Consider the following 21,659-nt stretch of genomic DNA (forward strand, 5'->3'; position numbering starts at 1 on the left):
GCCTGGGACATTGAGAGTTCCATCTCCACACACCTCCACTCTTCATTACAAGGGACAGATGATGAAGAAACCCCTCTGTTTCCCACTGGAGTTGCTAAGAACCAAACCTGAAGCCAAGGTGACATCCTCTGACAGGTTTATTTCTTTCTTTTTGGCACAAACAGACCATATGACATTCAACCCCTGTCCATCCACAGATCTGGACAGCTCCACTCTTTCTTTCCCCTATCATTGCAGGGGACAGATAGATACCAGGCAGTACAACTTGTGCTATTAGGAGACCCAGCCTGACAAGGTAGCAGCAGCACATCTCATCAACTTACGCTCCACCCTACAACAGGCCCTCCACCGCATCTCCAACACCAGACTGTTTTGAGTTTCAAGTCATTTCTGACAAGTTAGAATCTGAATTAAAAAACACCCCTGAAACAAAGAAACACCTATATTCAGAAACTGAAACAGAACTGGGATAGAATGCAAATATCATCGGCTTGCTTTCATTCAAGGAGTAGGAGTATGCTTGCAGAAATCTGAAATTTTAAAATCTCTAGGAATGAGAAGAGACACAGGGAGCAAAGAACAATATTGTATATATGGATACTCATATATGGTTATGAACAGAGGGCCATCATGAAAGAAGACAGGGAGCTCTGAAGGGCTTAAAAAACATCAAAGATGTGTGTAGGGGTCTTCTCTGTTTTTGATAACTGAGAAGAAATTAGATGCATGTATTCACACTTTCATGTATTCACAAATATGAGATCTAGAAACCTTTTTGGTGGTGTTGTTTTTTAAAGAAAAGATAAATGAAGAATAACATTTCTCAGGATGTAAACAAATCATCACATTTTCGGGATTATGGATTTTGAACCAGAAACCTCAACTCTGTGATTTGCCATATGAACTGCTGACACACAGACTCACATGAAGTTGCCTTACACTGCTTCAGACTACTGGTCCATCTAGCCCAATATTATCTGGTCTTACTGGCAGTGGCACTGTGTTACAGTCTCAGACATAAATCCTTTCTCCACTGTGCAACCTGAGATCCTTTCAGCTGGAGATGCCATGAAGGGTCGAACACGGGACTTCCTGCATGCAAAGCATGTGCTTTTCAACTGAACAACATCCATTTCCTATACCAGCAGCTGCACTTAGGACTCATCACTTCAGCAGTCCCTGAATATATGAAGCTGCCTTATACGGAGTCAGGCCATTGGTCCATCTAGCTCACTCCTCGGACGGGCATGGCTCTTCAGGTTTCAGGCAGGAGTCTTTCCCAACCCTACCTGGAGAGCCCAGGGACTGAACCTTAGACCTTCTGCATGCAGAGCAGGTACTCTACCACTGAACTACGGCCCCATCCCCAAAGTATCCCAGGGTAAATCAACCCTGTCCCATCTCAGCCTCATCTCTAAGGGTATCTTTTTATGATAGAGCACACAACTCACCATTACTAACAGCAGCTGTGGTGGGTTGAGCCTATTGTGCTGGAGGCTTTGGTGGGATAGTGCTGCCCCAGTCGAGATAGTGATGCTGCATCCATGCTGAAATGGGAAGGTTTCCAGATTTCTGTCTCTCCCTCCCATAGCCCAGAGGTGGCCAACAGAGATGCCTGCAGAATGTTGGGGGTGGGTGTTCTGGTGTTGCGGGCACTACCGCGCTTGGGGCTAGGTGAGTGGCTGGTGCTAAGCATGTGACTGGCACAGTGTGGATGGCTGAGACTATAGGAGGAGCCCAGCACCATATTCGGGGCCATTAAATCAACGGCTAGTACTGGGAATGGTTGGGGCAGAGGAAGCCCCATGGCTTGTCCAAAGGAAAACGGGACTCTTTCTGTCCCCACCCCTTTAAAAGGAGCCAGCTCCACAGCAGTCTCCTCCTCCTCCTACCCCGCAGCCGGCAACCATGCTGTTGCCTCCAGGGGCATAGGCAGGGTGGAACCACTGTCCAACCTCACAGTTCAATGGTGTCACTGGACAGGCTGCGGGAATCCACCTGCTTGCTGAGGGCCAGGAAACTCTTCCTGGCTTCACGCTCGGAGTTTGGAGCGCTGTTGGATGGGGCTGGAGGCAGTTCATCTGGCAGCATCTGGGACTGGTTGGGCAGCTCCTCGGGAGGCAGGCTCTCGGGTGAGGAAAGGCCGTGGCGCCAGGGGTTCCAGCTAATCTTGAGGGAGGCACGAGAGAAGGTGGTGTGGGAGAAGCTGTCAAAGGACGTGTCTGTTGGGGGCTCACTCACCAGGCCCCGGCTCTGGGTGGTCAGCTCACCCATGGAGCTGGCCCGCGCTAAGCTGTACAGGCAGTCAGGGTCACTGCTTCGGCGTGGCCGGGCCAGCAGGGGCTGAGCAGTGTGGGAGAGCGTGGAACAGTCCCCACGGAGTGACGAGCAGGAGTCCTGGCGGGCCAAGCGGGAAGGGAAGTGGAGGCTGGAGCGCAGGAAGATGGAGTCACGCACCAAGTGCTCGCGGAAGAGGGCTTCGTCGATGCTGCGGCTCAGGTTGATGGGGGAAGGAGGCCGGAACTCCAGCTCCGCCAGGGAGAGCACGGAATCCCGCTCAAAGCAGATGCTGGTGTAGGAGCGGCCCATGGCGGCAGCGGCTGCATTGGGGCACTTGGGGCTGTAGACAGGGCGCACCGGGGATGGGCTGGAACCCTGGCCCACAGCTGCCCGCAACTCGTTGCTGTCCTTGAGTGCCCAGAGGCGCCCGCTGCTAGGAGGGTTTCGGATCAGGTTCTTACTGATATCGTTGTTGGGGACTTTCTCGAGGATGCCTCCCGTCCAGTCGTAACAGTTGTTGGGGTACTCTGGCACCTCGGCCTTGCGGTAGGTACAGAAGTAGCGCATGAGCTTGACCCAGCAAGAGTGGTCAGAGCTTCCGCAACGCTGGCAAAGGGCCTGCCAGGCCAGGAAGAGCAGGGTGAGGGAGAGCACCAGCTCACCAATCCGGAACCAGAACTGCACAAACCACCAGCCCCAGGTGAAAACGTCTGGCTGGAATAACAGCCCCGAGAGCCACAGCACTCCATACAGCTGCAGCCCGCAGCATGGGAGGGCCAACCCACTGCTTGCCAGCAGCACCCATGCCCCACTCCACACGCCTGGTTCTGGGGTGCCCTCAGCCACCACATTGCGCCGTAGCCGCCAGTACACAAAGATAGTGGCCGGCAGGAGGCCAAAACCAGCACTGCAGGAAAGCGTGTGCAGCCCCACGGCCACTGATGGGTGCAGGGGGGGTGAAAATAAGTCAGCCCCTAGAAGGACGATGCTTTGCATAGACCCTAGGACAGCCAGCAAGGGCAGACTCTGAAACTTTGGCGGCAAGACCTGCAAGCGCGCCTGACGGAGGAGGCGAAGCAAGAGGACTGCGAAGGTGCTGAGCAGCAGAGGGAAGGGGGCCGTGTACAGCACCCTCACAGCACGGGTGGGAAGCCAGCCTCGTGAGCCATATGGGTCAACCAGAAAGAACGTGGCACGCAGTACCCCAAAGACCAGCAGCAGGGCACTGGCACCCATGACGCACAGGAGATGTGGCACATGCACAGCCAGAGAGCCCACCAGACAGGCCAAGCTCAGCAGGCTCAGCAGCAGGAAGAGCACGCCTGAACCATAGACATGGAGTGCCCAGGCAAAGTTCAGTGTTCGCTCAAGGTCCGCCCAGCGCAGCAAGGTCTGATTGGGCAACAGCTGGCTGCAGGCGCTACCAGGCCGTGAGCAGGGGGGATTGGAGGCCGGCAGGGTAGCGGGCAGACTAGGCTCTGGTCGGGCCAGCTGAGGATGTTGGAGGACTCTTTGAGTGGTTACTCGGATTAGGCCACGGCGTGGAGTAGCCAGAAGGCGGGCAGAAGTGGTTGTGCTGCTCTGCCCAGGAGGACGAGTCCCAACTGCATCTGTGAACAACAAAGAGGCACGTGGGTGGTCAGGACCAGGAAGAAAGTCCCAGGAAAGCGAAGAGTAAGGCTGTGTATAGGCCACATTTCTGCAGGAATGCAGAACAAGTACAGAACATCATATTGACACCGAATTTACTTTTTAAAAACAGGGTGTCAATGAGTTGGCCCGCTCCTGGTTAACCATGAACTCACTGCAGTTAATATTTTGCTATCCCACCAACAGAAAAAGGAGCAGGCTGTTAAGCTCATGCCATCAACTCCTAAAGGAAGCACCAATTGCCTGCTTTTATTGTTTGGAACTTTGTGTTGTTCTTCAGTATTTTTAAAATTGTAATCCACTTTTGAATGCCTTGGCAGAAAAGTGGCATATAAATGTAGCAAATGCATGAACAAACAAATACATGAGTAAATGAATACAGCTTTGAATGATTAAATATGAATACTAATTATTAGACAAACACATATATATGGGCCTCCCTCCCTCTCTGACATGAAACTTCCAGACCACAAAAGATAGAAAAATGCAGTTTCACAGGTAGGTTGCAGACCTTGCCAAGACTACCAGAAAAATGGAAAATCCCCCAAAATTGATTAATTTGCCAGAAAATGCGGAAAAACTCTCCTATTAGAAAAACACGAGGAATGATACCTCACAACAAACTTTGGCAGTTTTCTTGGGTACTTTTCAAGACAGAAAGTCTAGCCTTTCGATGAACTATGAAGCAATAAACAATATATTTTTCAGTTCACTGCATTTTGTCGGATTCCCACGAAAATTGCTCAAGAAAAAACACGAGATATAAATACATTTTTCTAAACACACACACTCTTCTGCACATCAACTAACAATGAAGGGAGAGTGCACGGTCATTTTATTTATTGTGCAGGAGGACTGCTTGCAAACGGCCAGCCTGTTTTACTAGTATTACATAAACACCGTTGTGGCTTCATCCAGTCTCTACATTTCCATTCAAATAAAAGCAGCCACACATTTACCTCCTTTCCTACTTCACTGAGCTGCATGTGGACAGTGCATCACGCAACCTCCGAAGCTACAGCTTCTGATAGCGGAGGTGAACCCAGTAAGGCTTGAACCTCTGCCGCCGCCTCATACTGACTCTGACCCTTGGTCCATCTGGCTCAGTACTGTCTACACGGTCAAGCAGCAGCTCCCCAGGGTTGCAGGCAGGGATCTTTCCCGGCCTTTCCATCTGCAGATCCCAGGGACTGCACTTGGTACTTTCTGCAGACAAGGCATATTGGACTGGAGGAAGGGTTCCATTCGGGGGTGGTGGTAGTAGTGACATTGGATATCAGGGCATTAAGGCAATGGGAATTTGGGGGATAGGATCTTGCAGCAGTGGGGCAAAAGGAAAAAACAGGCAAAAGGGCAAAAATACAATTCAAGGTGCTGGCGATTACCTTTAAAGCCCTAAACAGCTTGGGCTGTGGGTAACTTAGGGACTGCCTGCTTCCAGCTCAACCTCACCACCTGACTAGGTCAGCAGACCTAGTTCTGCTCCATGTGCTGAAAACGGCTGAGAGTCGCAGTGCAGTACCGTCCACACTGACTGGCAGTAGCTCTTCAGGGTTTCAGACAAGGGTATTTCCCAGCCCTACCTGGAGACACCAGAGACCACTGAACTACAGGCCCATCTCCAGAAGGCAGACGATTACTGCAGTGCCCAAGTGCATGCTTAATGTAACACGTAGTTTGTTCTCCGGACACAGAGGTCTATCCCAGACCTGATGCCCGAGATGCTTTAACTAGAAATGTCAGGGACTGAAGCGGAGACCTCCTGAATGCAATTCTAGTGCTCTCCCACTGAGCCATCTGGACTGGAGGGAGGAGAAGCAGGTGGTGGTTGCAGCGGCACTACACGAACATTTCTCCCCCTCCTGGAATTCTGGTTGGGGGTTAGACTAGCTACCAAAGGAAGAAACAGCTTCCGCCGCCATCTGCTTCAGGCTCTGCCAAACCAGCAGGTGCTTGACCTTGAGCCATTCATGACCCTTCTCCCCCTCACTGCCACACCACCTGGCAACATTTGGCAGGACTTGGAAAGCGCTTTGCATGCACAAAGGTCCTGTAACAGTTCATCATCATCATAACCTTGAAGGCGAGCTCAGGGCTGGCAAAGCAGGGAGGTGAAAGGTGAAGACTCAAGTAGAACTGGGGAAGGAAGACAAGGCCAGACCACTGCTGAGATAAGCTGGAAGATGCCGAGCTGGGCTTTGGAAGAGCAGCAGGTGGGGATCCACTCTTTCCACCCACGCAAGAAGAAAGTGAAAGATTCTTCAGGCCAGGCCAAATGTAAAGCATGTAGAGAAGCTCCAGCAGCCAGTCTGATTCTTAACCAAGAAGTAACATTCTGGGAGTTTTACAGAGTTATGTGGAGGCTGGTTGTGTTAATTCTGGGGAGGGGGGAAGTGCTGTTAAAGAAGCTCTAGTGTGAAGGGAACAAGCAGCAGATCTAGAATGGTAGGACTAGATACTTAGCACAGAATATCTCTATCCTATTTCTGAGGCTGGCAAGTCTGCTTGCAGACTATCAACAGCAGAAATGGTGTTTGGGTGGGTGGTATGTCTGCTACCAGGGCAGGAAAACACCTCTACTATAGACCGGTATCTCCTGTCCCTTGCAATGTGTGTTCGTAGGCACTGAACTACCTTTGCTGTCAAAATAATGTGGGTGGGTGGGTGCGTTGGTTGTGGAGGGCCTGGATCATCTGGGCCACAGGGAGAAGCTGTGACCTGCTGCACTCTTCCCCTGAGCCCAAGGCAAGAGAGGGAGGGAGGGAGAAGGAGAGGAGGTGAGAGGAAGGCAAATAGGGAGAGAGGAAGGTCAGCAGAGAGAAGACGCTATGCAGGGGAAGCTGGAGCAAGGCAAAACAAGAGACAGAAGGAAGGGAGACAAAAGGGGAAGAATCAAATTGCTTTTCTTTTCTCCATATTATTATTATTATTTGGCCTTTTCCCTTCCCTGACATTTCCTTCACGTGCAGGCTTGCACTTGTAGCATCCGATAACAGAAACAAGGACAAAAGAGTAAGTTTCCAGTCTCCATCGCTGCAGCAAACACCCTGGCTGAGCTCAGGAAAAAGCAGTCCCATTGAAATAAAAAAGGACAAGCTATTTTTAGTTTCAATGGAACTGCTTTGAATAATTTTTCACAGCATGTCAGTCCCTGAAAATAAACTGACAGTTCTGCTAAATGTATTGCAAGGATTCCAGAAGTTATGGGGTGCTAAGGTGGGAGTTTCCCCACAGATCTCAGTTCCTCCCACTGGATCCCAGAATTTCAGTCTTCACCCACCCTCCAAGAGTTCTGACCCTTCTTTATCAGCAGTCCCTCAAAAACTATTGTATATGAAATTCTAAATGTTGGTCTTAAAAAGGCCCAGCAACAAAAAAGAAAAAGGAAAAAAATACCACGCCAAAATGAAAGGGTGTGAACCAATGTGCACACTTTATTCAGGAGCATGGCATTCAGTATAAAGACAATACTGCAGCAAATGGATCAGTGGTCTGATTCAGTATATGGCATTTTCAGATAAGTTCATCCCAGCATTATAGTCTCCTCGTTGACACCTATACAGCTTGCCTTTGCAGAGACATTCAAAAGTGTCTACCACCAGAAAGGAGCAGTCTGGGTGAGTACTGCCAGTAAGGAGGGTGGGGCAGCCAGGCCTGGGTAGTTAGCGCTAATCAGGTTGAGAGATTATCCTGATTGAAAATGGCACCAAGCTCAATATAACCAGCACCCCCTGCTGCTGATGAAACAATCCAATTTGGGGCAGGACTGGGTCCCTCATATGACATCTTTGCTCCTCTCCAGCTCACCAAGATCCCTTTTGTGTTTCCAGAGCAGATTCCCAAAGGAGGTTCTAGATGGACTTTCTCCCTTGATATGCTATTGGGGCTTCCAAGTTTCTGTTCGGCATTGCAGGAAGGGAAGAGGATGCCCTGTTTGTCAAGCTCCTGAATTGACTAAATTGTGGAAATATAGGTAGGCTTCCCTATCAGCATCCTGCTCTTTCTTGGATACAGAGACTCCTTCATAAGCATTTTAATGTCCGTAGAGCTGGTGACCAGGAATTTACACTCAGGAGTTATGCAACTGGTAACATGTAACTGGGAGGTCATTTAGACTAATTCTTTGCCCCAAAGCAGAAACATCCAGCATTTCTCCTCTCCATTATCAAGCTACACTGTCCTAGCCAATAACAAGTGAATACAGACCAGAGTCTGCAGAGTATATAGCTCCAGATAATTCAAACAAGCAAGTCAAGCAATACTATTAAGGCAGAACAAAGTGTATGTTTGCACCACTGTTCTGCAGGCTGCAGAATGTGGTACTGGTTGCAGAATTCAACTTCCTGAGATTATCTGCTTTAATTTTGTTTCCCCAAGTCTAACTCTTATGATTGCCAAGATATTCTGAAAGTGTGCAGGTGATGCCTGGTGAAAGCTCAGGTGCTGGAGGAATTGCCAAATAAGATTTCCTGAAATGGATGGCACTATAGCTCAGTGGAAGCATACCTACTTTGCATGCAGAAGGCCTCAGATTCAATCCCTGGCATCTCCAGGTAGAGCTGGGGGAAACTCCTGAATCTCTGAAAAGCTGCTGCCAGTCAAGGTTGACAATACTGAGCTAGATGGACCAATGGTCTGACTCAGCATAAGGCAGCTTCCTATGTACTTGTTCCTTCTAAGAATAAATTGTACAAAAAAATTTACAAAGTAAGGCATACATATTTGGAAGAGTGGCAGCTTTAAAATCTGATTTGAATCTAAAGACCAATAGAAATACAATTCACTTCCTTCAATTGTACTCCCAGTATATTATTTATATAACTCCACCTATGCATGTGGTGCTTTGCAATGTAACATATGTGAAAAAGACAGGTCCCTCCCCTGAGGAGATTACAATCTAAATTTCAACACTAAAGGGAGACAACAGCGGAAGGGGGAAAGGAAAAGGACAGACATGAGAGCAAGTGCAATTATACACATGTGCAGGCCACCCAAAGCCTGTTTACTCAAAAGCAAGTCCAACTGAGTTCAGTGGGGCTTACTCCCAAGTGAGCATGCATAGGAATGCAGCTTTAGGCTATGTTTCAGCTGGGAGTAAGTACGAAAGGGTTAAACCAAAGGCTTCAGCCGAGTCCAGCTATAATGAAATCTACCTTGTCAATGGGAAGCCAATACAGTTGCTTGTTTCTCCTGATGCCTTACTCATTAGGGCTCAGTGTGAAAAAGCGGACTCCAGGCAAAAAATATGTACAGTACATGCACTGTACAAGGATGAATAACAATAAATCAATTGATGATTCACCAGGTGTGCCAATTCAACAGCTGCTTTCTCAAAGGGGGGCGGGGCAGGAATGACTGTCATTATGAGGAAAATTACTCAAAGTAATCCCTCTTTCAATGGGACTGCTTTGAGTAATTTTCCTAATCTTGTCAGCCATCCACAGTAAGACCTAATACCAAAGAAATTCATATGGCAATAAAGTAATAGCTCTCATTTTCTCATATTGATTTATTGATTAAGTGCTGTCAAGTCAATGTCAACTCTTAGTGACCACATAGATAGATTCTCTCCAAGATGATCTGTCTACAACTTGGCCTTTAAGGTCTCTCAGTGGTGCCTGCCGTAATCGAGTCCATCCACCTTGCTGCTGGCTGTCCTCTTCTTCTCTTTCTTTCAACTTTTCCCAGCTTCTCAAGGGAGCTGGATCTTCACATAATGTGTCTGAAGTATGATAGTTTGAGCCTGGACATTTGTGCCTCGAGTGGAAATTCTGGATCGATTTGTTCTATGATCCATTTGTTCATTTGTTTGTTTTCCTGGCTGTCCATGGTATCCTCAAAAGTCTTCTCTAGCACCAAAGTTCAAAAGTGTCAATGCTTTTTCTATCTTGCTTCTTCTAAGTCCAGCTATTGCATCCATAGAGTGTCACGGGGAAAACCATGGTCTGAACTATTCTAATCTTTGTAGGTGCAGACACGTCACGGCATCTAAATATCCTTTCCAAGGCCTTCATTGCAACCCTACCAAGTGCTAGTCTGCAGCGTATTTCTTGACTAATACGTTGTATTACGCCGCAATATGAATATGTAATACTTCTAATACGCTGTAATACAGCGTATTTCTTGACCAATACTTTACTATTTTATTAAAAAGTGTTTTGTATCTTCTGTATGTTGCACTGTTGATCCCCTGCTTGGTGTGTGTTGGAAATCACTATTTCTTCTTATTGGCTCTTCTGAGTTTTGCCAGAACATGATCCCTCAGGAGTGTTAATGGCACTAAAGTACACTGAGGGAGGAGGCAAAGAAGATGAAAGAGAGGATGGGGTGGTGGGGGTGGGTGGGTACCAAGCGAAGCTGACTGTCAGGAGAGCTGGTCTTGTGGTAGCAAGCATGACTTGTCCCCATAGCTAAGCAGGGTCTGCCCTGGTTGCATATGAATGAGAGACTTGATGTGTGAGCACTGCAAGATATTCCCCTCAGGGGATAAAGCCGCTCTGGGAAGAGCAGAAGGTTTCAAGTTCCCTCCCTGGCCTCTCCAAGATAGGGCTGAGAGAGAGTCCTGCCTGCAACCTTGGAGAAGCCGCTGCCAGTCTGTGAAGACAATACTGAGCTAGATAGACCAATGGTCTGACTCGGTATATGGCAGTTTCCTATGTTCCTATGAGATTTAGCACAGGCAAAAAAAAATCTCTTCACACAATGAAGCTATTCTCACGAGCAACAGAAACTGGGCTAATGAAGCCTAGACCGGTTCCTGATGCTCTTGTGCACCAACAGGAGCTTGCTTACGGAGCCCACCATTTAACCTGAGTTTTGGGCGTGAGCACATCCAAAAAACGGGTTACTGGATCGTGTGTCTGCTTGCAGCTGTGGTGGACACACTCGGGGAGGGGGGATCGCAGAAATACCCTGTGCACTTGCACAGTACATTACTGGGGCTCCAGGGGGTGGGGCACCGCGCAGCAGCACTTCCCTTCAACTGAGCTGCCGGGCAAGGCACGGGCGGACAGAAGAAGTCCCCCTGCTCGTCTGCGCTGAAGTGCAGGTCAGAAGAAGATCCGCCCGCCCAGAGCCCTGGCTGTGATTGTCTGCAGGGAAGTAAGCATGGGCTTACTCCCCGCAAAAGAGGGTAGCCTTCTCATGTGATCGTGAGAATAGTTTCAATGTGTGATGGCCACTGACTTCAAAGGCTGTAAAAAGGGGTTAGACAAATTCATAGAGGACATGATTAGCCATGATAAGCAGATAGTGTCTCCATGTTCAGTGGCATGTTCAGCGGTTGCTGAGAGGCAAGGGGTGCGGGATGAGGGAGCTATTTATTTGTTTGTTTGTTTGTTTGTTTAAAATATTTATACCACGCCCTTCCAGTATACTACTGCTCGGGGTGGCTCACAACAATACGACAGATGCAATATAAAATAAAAATAATAAAATTAACCAAATTGAGTAAACAAGTTTAAAAGTCAGGTTAAAAACCACAATCAGTACAAAGTTCAAATTAAAAGTTATTTTACAAGCTAAAAACAAAGAATTATAAAAACTAAAAACTAAAGAAAGCTATTGTTTTCATGCCTTGATTATCGGCTTCCCAGGAACATCCAATTGGCCACTATTGGGTGCTTGACTAGATGGACATTTGGTCTGATCCAGCAGATATCTTCTCATGTTCTTAGAAACTATTCTCACTGTGTTGTTCTCACTCACCTGTTTGCCTGGCTCCTGGGCCCTTCCCCACCACAGAGGTGCCAGGGGTAAAGGAACCAACATAAGTAACAGGAATCTTTGGGATCACAGCTCCCCGGACTCGTTGGGGGTCAGCATCAACCACTCGCCCAGCTCCTGAAAGAGAGGGAAAGGCCTCAGGTGGATCCAACAACCTGCAGTCTCCCTCCATTTGCTCCTACCTAGTGGAAAGGAAGATCCCACTGGCTCCTACCTCAAAACTTTTACCCTGTCCTTCCATGGAGCTTTGCAGCCTAGGCAATACTGATCAGAGGAAGTGGATGAGAAAATTGCTATGTCTCATGGGAAATCCTTCCTAGAGGGGTTCCAACTGGCATAAGCACAAGGTGAACCGTGACAAGAGCCTGCATGCTACCCACCTCCAATTGCTACCGCTCTACTACTCCCCCCCCACTGCATAATACTCTGTCTTCTCACAGGGCCACCACCCCACACACCCAGCTGCACAAGCAAAGCTGTCAGCAATTCCTTTTTACTCCCAGCCTCTTTTCTAAGGAAGTGAATCATCCATCACAACCAAACATGTCTTCCCCCACTGCTCTATTAAAATGACTCAACTCAATCCCACTTCAGCTTCATGCACAACCTGTACACGGCCAAGCTACGTCAGCCATCATTAGCACCGCTGTATTACCACCCCCACAACCACCCCAGGATAGCCATTCCTTTTCCTCCAGCACTCCCAAGCCGTCTCCCTGGTAACCACAGATTCCCCTCCTGCTCCCCCAATCTCCTCGCCATCTTGCTTCCAGTTCCTAACTTCGGCTTGGTCCCCAAAATAGCTTGGTTAGTTGCTTCTCCCACACAAAATATGTTCCCCCGCTATCAGGAGTGGCCCAAGTCAGGGGGCCTTGATGCCGGAAGTGGTACAGCAAAGCTTTGCCTCCAGCCCTCCGCTGGCAGTGCGGCGACCATGGCTTGCCATTCTTCCCCCTGCCACCCTCCACAGTGGTGTCCAAAGTGCACCACTCCTCATTCTTCCCACAAAAGTGTGTGCCACTCTCCCTCACCCAGGAGGGGATGAGGAGCAGCAGCAGGGGCTTTGACCAGGAGCGGACAGGAAAGGGGGGAAAGGAGATATGGGGGCAGGCGGGGAAGATAGAGACTGAGGAGGGGGAGAAAGGAGAGGCAGCAGTTGGCAGGCACTCACAAAGGTGGAGGCAGGAAGATGGTGCTCACCAAATTCCCTTGGCCCATCTCCTCAGGCAACTGCGGCAGTTCACCTCATGGTAGGGCCGGCCCTGCCTACTATATCCCATAACCATAACGCCCACAATCTTCTCATTCACACAACAAAGTGTGTGGGGGGGTGAGAGAAAGAAATACTACCAGTGGTTCCACCAGAAAATAGGGGGAGAGTGTCCTGCAGGGAGTTGAACCAAACCCCCAAACCAGTTCAGTTCAAAGAGGTTTCTTTCAGTGAACCAGAACCAAACCCTGAAACACAAATAGTTGTAACTAGCTCAAAGCTAAAGGTAAAGTGTGCCATCAAGTCGGTGTCGACTCCTGGCGCCCACAGAGCCCCGTGGTTGTCTTTGTTAGAATACAGGAGGGGTTTACCATTGCCATCTCCCGCGCAGTATGAGATGATGCCTTTCAGCATCTTCCTATATCGCTGCTGCCCAATATAAGTGTTTCCCATAGTCTGGGAAATATACCAGTGGGGATTCGAACCAGCAACCTCCGTCTTGCTAGTCAAGTCATTTCCCCGCTGTGCCATTAGGTGGCTAGTTCAAAGCTGGTGGTTCAATAATCAACCACTCGGCTTTCAATTATGCAATTAATGTTTTGCTTTCCTGTATTTTTAGTTATGTTGTATTTTGCTTACAAACAACTCTAAAATAAATAGTTTTAAAATAATCAATATTTTTTCTCAAGTTAAACAGAGGTAGTTGTATCCGTTTTATAGTGACATTGCAAATAAAAGAATCTGATACTATTCTGCATGAGGTGTATCTAAACCAGATCAAAACTGATTCTAGGAGGCGGGTCTCACAATCAGTGAGACCCGCTTTTGCGGGGAGAGCAGGCTAAGCCCGCTCTCCCTGTACACAATCCCAGTGGGAGCCCTGGGCGGCCGGATTGGCCGCCCAAACGATTGCTGGCTCCGTGACGGAGCCGGTAGGTGCTGGGGAGCTCGGGGGCCGCATGGCCCCTGGAAGCTCCAGTATGCCCTGCACGAGTGTGCAGGGTATACTGGGGAGACCCCTGGAGCTGGAAGGTGGCTTTTTACCTCCCCTCTAGGGGTCTCCTTGTGAGTAGGCGCGGCGCGGCTACTCACGATCTTGAAAACCAGGTTTGCAGAGTGCTCGCTCCGCAAACCTGGTTTTAGGGGATGGATACTTGAGCGGGTTACCCGCTCTAGAACACCGAGCTCGCAGCTGAGCCCGGTGGTTCTCACAATTTTCTGCAATCGTGAGAACAGCCTCAAAGCATCTGAAGTGGTTATTAAAACACCAGAGGTAACAGATGAACCTGAATCAGAACTGAACCCAATTTTTAAATAGTCGTCCCTCACCAACCACAAGGGTTCCGTTCCTAGAAAGCCTCGTGGCTGGAGAATTTGCGGTTGACAAGGCATTAAAACCAATGGGAAATGGGGTTAGGGGAATCACGCTCACAAAAAGACCAGGGGGGGAACCAGTTAGAAATAGAAAAAAAATGCCCCTGGCCCCTGAAAATCACCCCTGACCCCCGGAAATCACCCTGAGCCCAAAATCAACCCAACCCCCCAAAATCACCCCTGACCCCCAAAATTCCTCCCCCGCAAACCCAAATTTAAAAAAAAAAAAATCTCACCAAACTGCAGATATTCAGGTCACAGTTGGCGAGACCTGCCACAATTTCCCAGTTGTGGATACTCAAATCCGCGATTGGGAAACCCGCAGTTGGCAAGGGATGACTGTAGTTTGACTTCCTGTTGCGCTTCAGTTAAGTAAGTATTGAAAGTAGAGGCAACCACAAACCTACCTGAGTCAGCGGAGTTGGTGAAGGAAGGCTTCACTGAGCTGCCATGGGGGTGAATCTGTTGGGTTCCTGCCATATCCCGAGGCCCTACCCGCTGCGTTGTATCAATGATCAGACCCCAATGGGTGATTCTTTCAACTGGCCGCTGGGTCCCTGCCATGCCCCCTGCTGGTGAAGGGGTGGAAGGGCTAGGGAAGAAGCCTTGTGATGTGGGCTGATGGGAGCTTACTGGAAGAGCGGGGAGTCCATGACCCTTCTCATCCAGTGAGACAGCTGTACTGGCCAACGGTGGTGTCTGAGAGGTGGAAGCAATGGGTACAGTTCCCTTCCAGGGACTCTGGGTGTATCCAACTGCTTGAGTGGGTCTAAAAGGAGAGGTAGCCAAGTCCTCCCTGCCCTGTGGGCCACCATAGGCCTGGGTGCTCCTGAACGAAGCCAAGTATTTTACTGTGGTCTGATTCCTGCCAAGCAGCTCCTGCTGTGGCACCCTGCTTGCTGGCAGCTCTATGGAACTGCTGCCTTTAGTATCAGTGGTGCCCTCGGTTGCCATCCACTTTACAGGGGATCCGTCAGCAGTCAGCATCACCAAGGGGATGGTGGACACAGTGGGCCTGGAGCTTAGTGTGGTAACCATGGCGACATCCTTCGGCACTGCTTGGAGGTGACTGTGTGTCGTCTTCTCCTGGGAGGCTGGTAAGCCTGAGGCCTCCACTCTGACCGAGGACGAGGCCGTCCCAGTAACGGCTATGCTTGTCGTTTCAGTGCTAGGCCTGGAAAGTGACAGCTCGTCCTTTCCCTGCTCTGGACTGAGTTCCACAGTCACCTGGCCAATATCCTGAGGCTTTTCTTCAACCCCAGAAGGGCCCACTGCGGGCAGAAGGAAGTCACCTCCTTGAGGCAGCCCCTCAATGAGGTGGGGAGCCGGGCTTCCTTCAGGAGCACCAGGAGGTGTCCCCAAGCCAGAACTGGTCACTGCAGGGAGGTCAAGGGTCACCGTGGTTATCGGGGTCCCAGGGTGGGCAGTGGGACTGGCACCTCTCCAGTTCTCGTCACTTGGCTCCCCATCACCACTAGAGAGCTCGTGGGCATAGGGATCGGAATGGGGCACAGCTGGTGGGGCACTTGGGAGGGACTCTTGGAAAGGGCCGTTCAGTAGAGGCAGCCCTGGGACAGAACTCAAAGATGGGTCCCAGGCAGGGCCGTCGGGGGTGGGAAGGCGGAACGCCTGGAGCAACACAGGTAGGAGCAGATGCCAGGCAAAGAACAGCCCCATGGCAGCCATTGCTGATGTCTGATGGCACAGCTCAGTGTCCGCCGTCGTCAAAGCTCCTCATGCTTCACCCTGTGGGATAGGAACATCGTGAGGGGTGGTGATGGGGAAGGTGGCCTGTCTAAAAGGCAATGGCAAGCAAAAAATTCTTGTGGCAAGGGGAACACACAAAAGGAAGGGGCCGGCTAGCTAGTGAGCTTACCAAACGTGCGTTCCAGTGCCAGCGTGATGAGATGTGTAGAACAGAGTTACGCTGGGAGTCACGTTGCAAGCAAAACACTGAAGCACCCCGTGCAAATACACACACACACACCCCAGTAGGGCCCAAAGAGGAGCACGGATTGCTGCAGGGGAGCACAAGCACAAGACTATGCATGGCCACGCTCGTGCTGAGGCACATGGATGCAAACACGAAGATGCAGTCACATGCATACATGATTCATCATTCCTCTGGAGGCTGAAAAGACGTTTCTCCTACCCATGCTTAGCTTTGTATCCCTCCTCCCACTCCTGTGCCAGCCCTGAAAGGACTAAATGACAGCCAACCCCAGCAGAGCCTAACACTGGGCTTTTCCCAATAGGCTCCTAGTCAGAGCAATAGGGCTGCCCCCCACCCCGGAAACAGTGTGTAAGGACCTCAGTGATATGCCTCTGGAGAAATCAGGTAGGTACCACTGGGGCAGCCCCACTGCTCTATTCTGCACCACCTTACAGGAGTAGGGCTGCCCTCCCTCTCATTGCCATGTGGCCCCCCAGTTGCAAAGCCTTATGGAGGAAGTGGGGTTCTATCAAAAGCTGTCTGATTCATGTAGCCCAGTATCATCCACCCTGACTGGCACCAGCTTTCCTGGGCCTCAAAAGTCTTTGAATTTGGGACTATCTACCAGTATAGATAAGCCTGAAAGCTCACAGCATACCTTAGAAGATGCAAGTATCAGATGGCCCACCAAGACAGTTTGGCCCCCAGACGCTGCATGACTCCACAACTGGTACCCAAGCCCTGCAGTACATGCAAGTTCACCTTGGGCATCCGGCTCCCCACTCCAAGGCAGCTTGAGGATGGGGATGCTCAGACCAAGCTAGCTGAGTCCTGCACCCCTGATTGGCGTCTGGAATCCTGCAGCACTTTAACCCTTCCCAAGCCTGGCAGTAAAGAGCTGTATGATTTGGAATCCCTGTGCTTTAAACAACCCCATCATCACAACTTTGGAAAAGTTACTCCTCTCATTTTCAGCACTCTACAGTATTCTATCCATAAGCTACCACAACCAATTTGTACGTTAACAGAGGCAGTGTTGTCCAGTGTGCAGAGTTCTGTCCAGCGTGCAGAACTTGAAACTGCCTCTGTTCCTTATCTGCAAAATGAGAGTAACAGTTGCCAACTTCATTGGTTTGTCATAAGGACAAGTGAGGTATAATAGTTCAGACTGCACCATTTCCAGTTCCTGCCTGACCCACCTCCCTTCCAGCCAGCCACCTCCTGATCATGTGTTTCTACTGCCACCCCACAACATGGGCCGAAGAGCAAAGGATCCAGTCTCTCCGCAAAACAGCCCTTTCATTCTATTCCTCTCCCCCAACCCCAGAACACAACCATGCTGCACAAGAGAAACCAAGCAAAGAGCATGCCCCACAAATACCTGGGATCTTCTACCTACCTGCAATCTTCATGCCCAGCTCCTACATGCCCCTATCTGGACGCCACCACTGCCCTAGACCGTGAATGGTCCTGGAAGCAAAAGGCAAGAGCTGCTAGAGCAGAAGGCTGGGAGGCATCTGGGCGCAGTTCTGGCCGGGCTGCAAAGAGCTGACAATAATCTAGGCAACAGGGATGTACCCAAATGGGTGAGTGGACAGTCCAAAGACGTGCCCAGGGCATGAAGAAAGGGGCCATACAGGGCGTCCTCAGCATCCAAGCTTGGGAGTTGACAGGGTGTGCTCAGCGTCCAAGGTCAGTCCCAGGCAGGGTGTGCCAGGCGTCCAAGCTCAACGCCCATTCATTAATAACCTGTCTGCGTCTCCCAGTGCTAGAGATGGTGCCCATGGATGAAGAGAAGCAGCTCAGCGGCTCCCTGCCGCGGGAATCTCTTTCCCCCAAACCTTCCTGCATAGATGGCTACGCATATTAAGCGTGCACAGCTCGCTTACCTCTGACTCCTCCTGGCGCTACGATGGCCCCCCATCCCGCGGCGGGGGCGGGTGTCAGAGATGTGCCAGAGCCCCCTACTCCTCCTCTGCTCAAGTCGCCCCCATAGCCAGCTTCATTAACCCTTTCTCCTCCAGAGAATCTTCGCGGCACTCTTTGCTCCGCCTGGCATCGTGCGCAACAGTAGCAACTCTGCAAAACCAAGCAGCCAGCAACGAGTGCCTGGCAGGCACCTTCTCGTGCTCACTAGCGCGGGGGTCGCAGAAGATCAACAGCAACGAGTCAGGCCAGCATGCACTGGGAAGGAGGGAGGAGGGGGCAATGGGGGGAGGAGGAGGAGCAACTGCCGCCTCTTCATCCCCAGATGCCAGCATTCGCACTCAGTGTCAGGGATTCGCGCCCGCCCACCTGGTCTGCAGCAGGGATGGCGAGTCAGGTGGTTCGTGTCCCCATCTGCCTGTCCGCCCAGTTCTTCCACTTGCCGGATGGGAGCTGCAGCAGCTGCAGAAGACTCAACACAGAGGCCCAAGTGGCGGCTGCACAGTGACGTGCAGGCAGCGCCAAGCTGGGGACTCAGCCAGCCAGCTCCTCCGCTGCTGGTGGTCCAGGAGAGCGCAGCTTTGCTAATGGGACGCACTCAGAGCAGTCAGCTAGAACCAGAGAGACCCGCCCGCTCAGCCCACTTTCCCAGTCCTGCCCGGGCCGGCCCCTTCTCCGCTGGCCAAAGGCGGGAGAGAGAGAGCGCGCGGGCACCGCAGCAGCCACGTGGCTGCTGGATCTTTAGCCTGCTGCAGACCCCCGCCATAGAGGTGGCAGAGCAAGGAAAAGGCGGGCGCTGGTTCACTTCACTTCTAAGCGAACCGAAGAGGTGCAGGCAGGGAGCTCGACTCGTGCAGCTTCTCTCTTCAGCTCAGGTGGGTCAACGAGCTCTCTTCTGTTCTGCTGCACGCGCTCAAAGGCGGACTTCTCCCCACACACTTTATTTCGTCAGGCACACGATCCGTTCCCTGGTCTCGCTCAACCCAAGCCCTGAAAAGCCCGCCCGTCAAGGAAGGCCTGTGCAAAGAGCGGTTTCATTTGGGATTACTTGTGGTGCTTGGGGAGTGGCGGAAGCAGAATGGATTTAAACAGAGTCAAGTCTGGGGGTCTCCTTGAAAAAGCAGCACAACAGCAATGTATTTATATACCGTTTTCAACAACAACAAAAACCCTAGCTCTCCAAGTGCTCTCATTTTGTAGAGAAAAATGGTACCCTGTTTCAAAAGGGTTCACAATCTGAAAAGAAACACAAGGGAGAAGGTACCAGCAACAGCCACTGTTAAGGAGCGTTATGGGGCTTGAATAAGGAGGTTGCTCTTTCCCTGCACTGCTGTGCAGAAGTGTAGCTCGGGGAGAGCGGGCATGTGTTCGCCCCTCTCCTCAGTAAGTCCCTTGGAGAGAGAGAGAGAATGAAGAAAATAGGGAGGGTGGAGCTGAGGGCCCCCCAGGAACAGATGGGTTTGTGATCACGACATGCAGATCACGACATGCGCACACGCGCCCAGTACTTCCGGCCGAAGAGGGGAAGGGGTGTCAGGGAGGTACACTGCTGCCCCGAAATATTTTACAGAACTCCAGTGCTGGTGGGAGGAGGGATAAATGCACCCTCCCCCACCCTTAAGGTCCTAACACACACACACACCCCCGATCGTTCGAACTGGCCAGCGTTCAGACCTGTTCAGAGGCCCGTAAAAGGGCTTCTGAACAGGTTCGTGCACATCCCTACCAGTGAGTTTCATGCTGAATGGGGATTTGAACTCAGGCCTCCCCGGTCCTAGTCCAGCACTCTAACCACTGCACATGATGGGTGGATTTCAAGGATGAGTCCTAACATTACTTTCAAAAGGGAGGGGTGTTCCACATTAACATAGCATTTTTTAGAGTTGGAAGGGACTGTGGAGGTCTACCCCCCACCCCCACCCCGTGCTCAGTGCAGGAAAGGAAACTGCTGCTCCACCCTGGCAGATGGCTATGTAGCCTCTGTTTGAAAACTTCCTGCGAAGGTTTGTTCCATTGTTGAACAGCCCTTACGGTTAGGATATCCCTCCTAATGTCTAAGAGGACATTAATGAGTCTGCTCCCTTGTAATTTCGACTCATTGGCTCTAGTCCTGCTTTCAGGAGCCGCAGAGAACCAGTCCTCTCGTTCCCTTGTGTGACAGCCCTTCCATTATTTGAAGACTGCTATTAGATCTCCCCTTAGCCTTCTCTTCTTCAGGCTGAACATACCCAGATCCTTCAACCATTCCTCATGAGACTTGGTTTCCAGCCATCTGTGTTGCCTTCCTCGGAACCTGCTGCAGTTTCTCAGTTGCCTTCTTAAAATCGTGGTGGTAGTGGTGGATATGGTTGCTTATAAGCAGTTCCTTCCTTCCTGAAGCTCAGTTTTTGTGTGGCTCCTGATTGATCACAGGGAAACCGAGCAGCTGAAGCTTGGTGGCAAAATACATACTTTGCGCACAGAAGGTCCCGAGTTCAATATCTGGCAAATCCAGGTAAGGGTAGGAATTAAGCAAAACACCCCTGTCGAAGAGAGCTGCTGCCAGTCACTGTGGACAATATTGAGCTAGATGGACCAAGGATCTGACTCTGTATAAGGCAGTTTTGTATGTTTATCACCAGAGGTGCACCTAGGTAATTTTGGAGCCTGGACCTAAAGGTCTTTGGAGGCCCCCCTCCCCTGCCAATTAAGCATTATCATTCTCAGCCAGGTGGCCACACCCAGGATAGACTAAAGAGGATTTGGGGGCCTCCAGGGGGCTGTGGAGGCCCTGGACTTCGGCCCCAAAGTCCATGGGTAAGAACACCTCTGTTTATCACCCAATTACTCTCTAGGCTGTTTCTCATGACCAAAAACTGGGTAGGAGAAGCATTCAGCCAGGCTCCGAGTAGGGATGTGCAAAACATTTGGGCCGTTTCGAGTATTTCAAGCTCGAAACAAAATGCCCTTCAAACAAAGCTCAAAACAAAACCTCGCTTCAGCTTGAAACGTGAACGCCATTTTGGAGGGCCGTTTTTCCAGGGAGAGCTGGTTTACCAGTTGGGGTCGGCAGGTAGACCAGTCCTCCGAGGCAGGCTGACATACCTGGTGCGGAGCCCTGGTATACCTGCTTCATGCAGTGGGTAGACCAGGCCTCCACTCTGGACTTAACATGTCAGCCCACCTCAGAGGCGGCGGGTAGACCAGACCTCCACCCCATACTTAGCATGTTGGCCTGCCTCAGAGGACTGATGAGGCGGGTAGACCAGGTCTCCACTCCAGATGTGTGTCGGCCCACTTTGGAGGACTGGTCTACCTGCTGACCCCAACTGGCATTTTGAAAACGTTTTGAATTGTTTTGAGTTTGTTTCATCAAAACAGCCAACCTGGCCACTGTTTCGATGAAATTTTTCAAGCATTTTGCTATTTGTTTTGAGCTTGAAACAAAATCCATTTCGTGCACACCCCTAGGCCCAAGCATGCTTCTGAGAAACAGTTATGTGCCAGCAAAAATCAAGGTAGGAAGAGGGGGAAGTGATTGTCTTCTAGCTGCAATCTGGGTAGGACATCAGCAGCCAACCC

The 21,659-nt window shown here is 50.6% G+C and overlaps 1 protein-coding gene and 1 long non-coding RNA gene across 5 annotated transcripts in view; one reads left to right on the top strand and one right to left on the bottom strand.

Moving 5' to 3' along the window:
* Positions 1-119: 119 nt before the first annotated feature.
* PRRT3 (proline rich transmembrane protein 3) lies at positions 120-18,636 on the bottom strand. 4 transcript variants are annotated; one of them, XM_053301496.1, is made up of 5 exons: positions 18,062-18,432; positions 17,572-17,642; positions 14,647-15,985; positions 11,638-11,772; positions 120-3,890 (listed from the first exon to the last, which is right to left on the bottom strand). In XM_053301496.1, exons 3-5 carry the CDS (start codon positions 15,923-15,925, stop codon positions 1,957-1,959), a joined length of 3,348 nt encoding a protein of 1,115 aa, XP_053157471.1. In that variant the 5' UTR covers positions 15,926-15,985; positions 17,572-17,642; positions 18,062-18,432; the 3' UTR covers positions 120-1,956. The 4 variants fall into 4 exon arrangements, with proteins under 4 accessions (XP_053157471.1, XP_053157472.1, XP_053157474.1 ...); XM_053301497.1 differs by lacking the exons at positions 17,572-17,642; positions 18,062-18,432 and adding an exon at positions 18,468-18,636; XM_053301499.1 differs by lacking the exon at positions 17,572-17,642 and having other exon boundaries at positions 18,062-18,433.
* A 192-nt stretch (positions 18,637-18,828) lies between these two features.
* LOC128347215 (uncharacterized) overlaps positions 18,829-21,659 on the top strand; it is a 61,451-nt gene continuing 58,620 nt past the window's right edge. Inside the window, exon 1 of the long non-coding RNA XR_008317445.1 lies at positions 18,829-18,973. This is a non-coding gene — a long non-coding RNA (uncharacterized LOC128347215). The remainder of the gene's footprint in view (positions 18,974-21,659) is intronic.

This window comes from Hemicordylus capensis, chromosome 2 (genome assembly GCF_027244095.1).
Source record: "Hemicordylus capensis ecotype Gifberg chromosome 2, rHemCap1.1.pri, whole genome shotgun sequence".
In the NCBI taxonomy this organism is placed as follows: Eukaryota; Metazoa; Chordata; class Lepidosauria; order Squamata; family Cordylidae; genus Hemicordylus; species Hemicordylus capensis.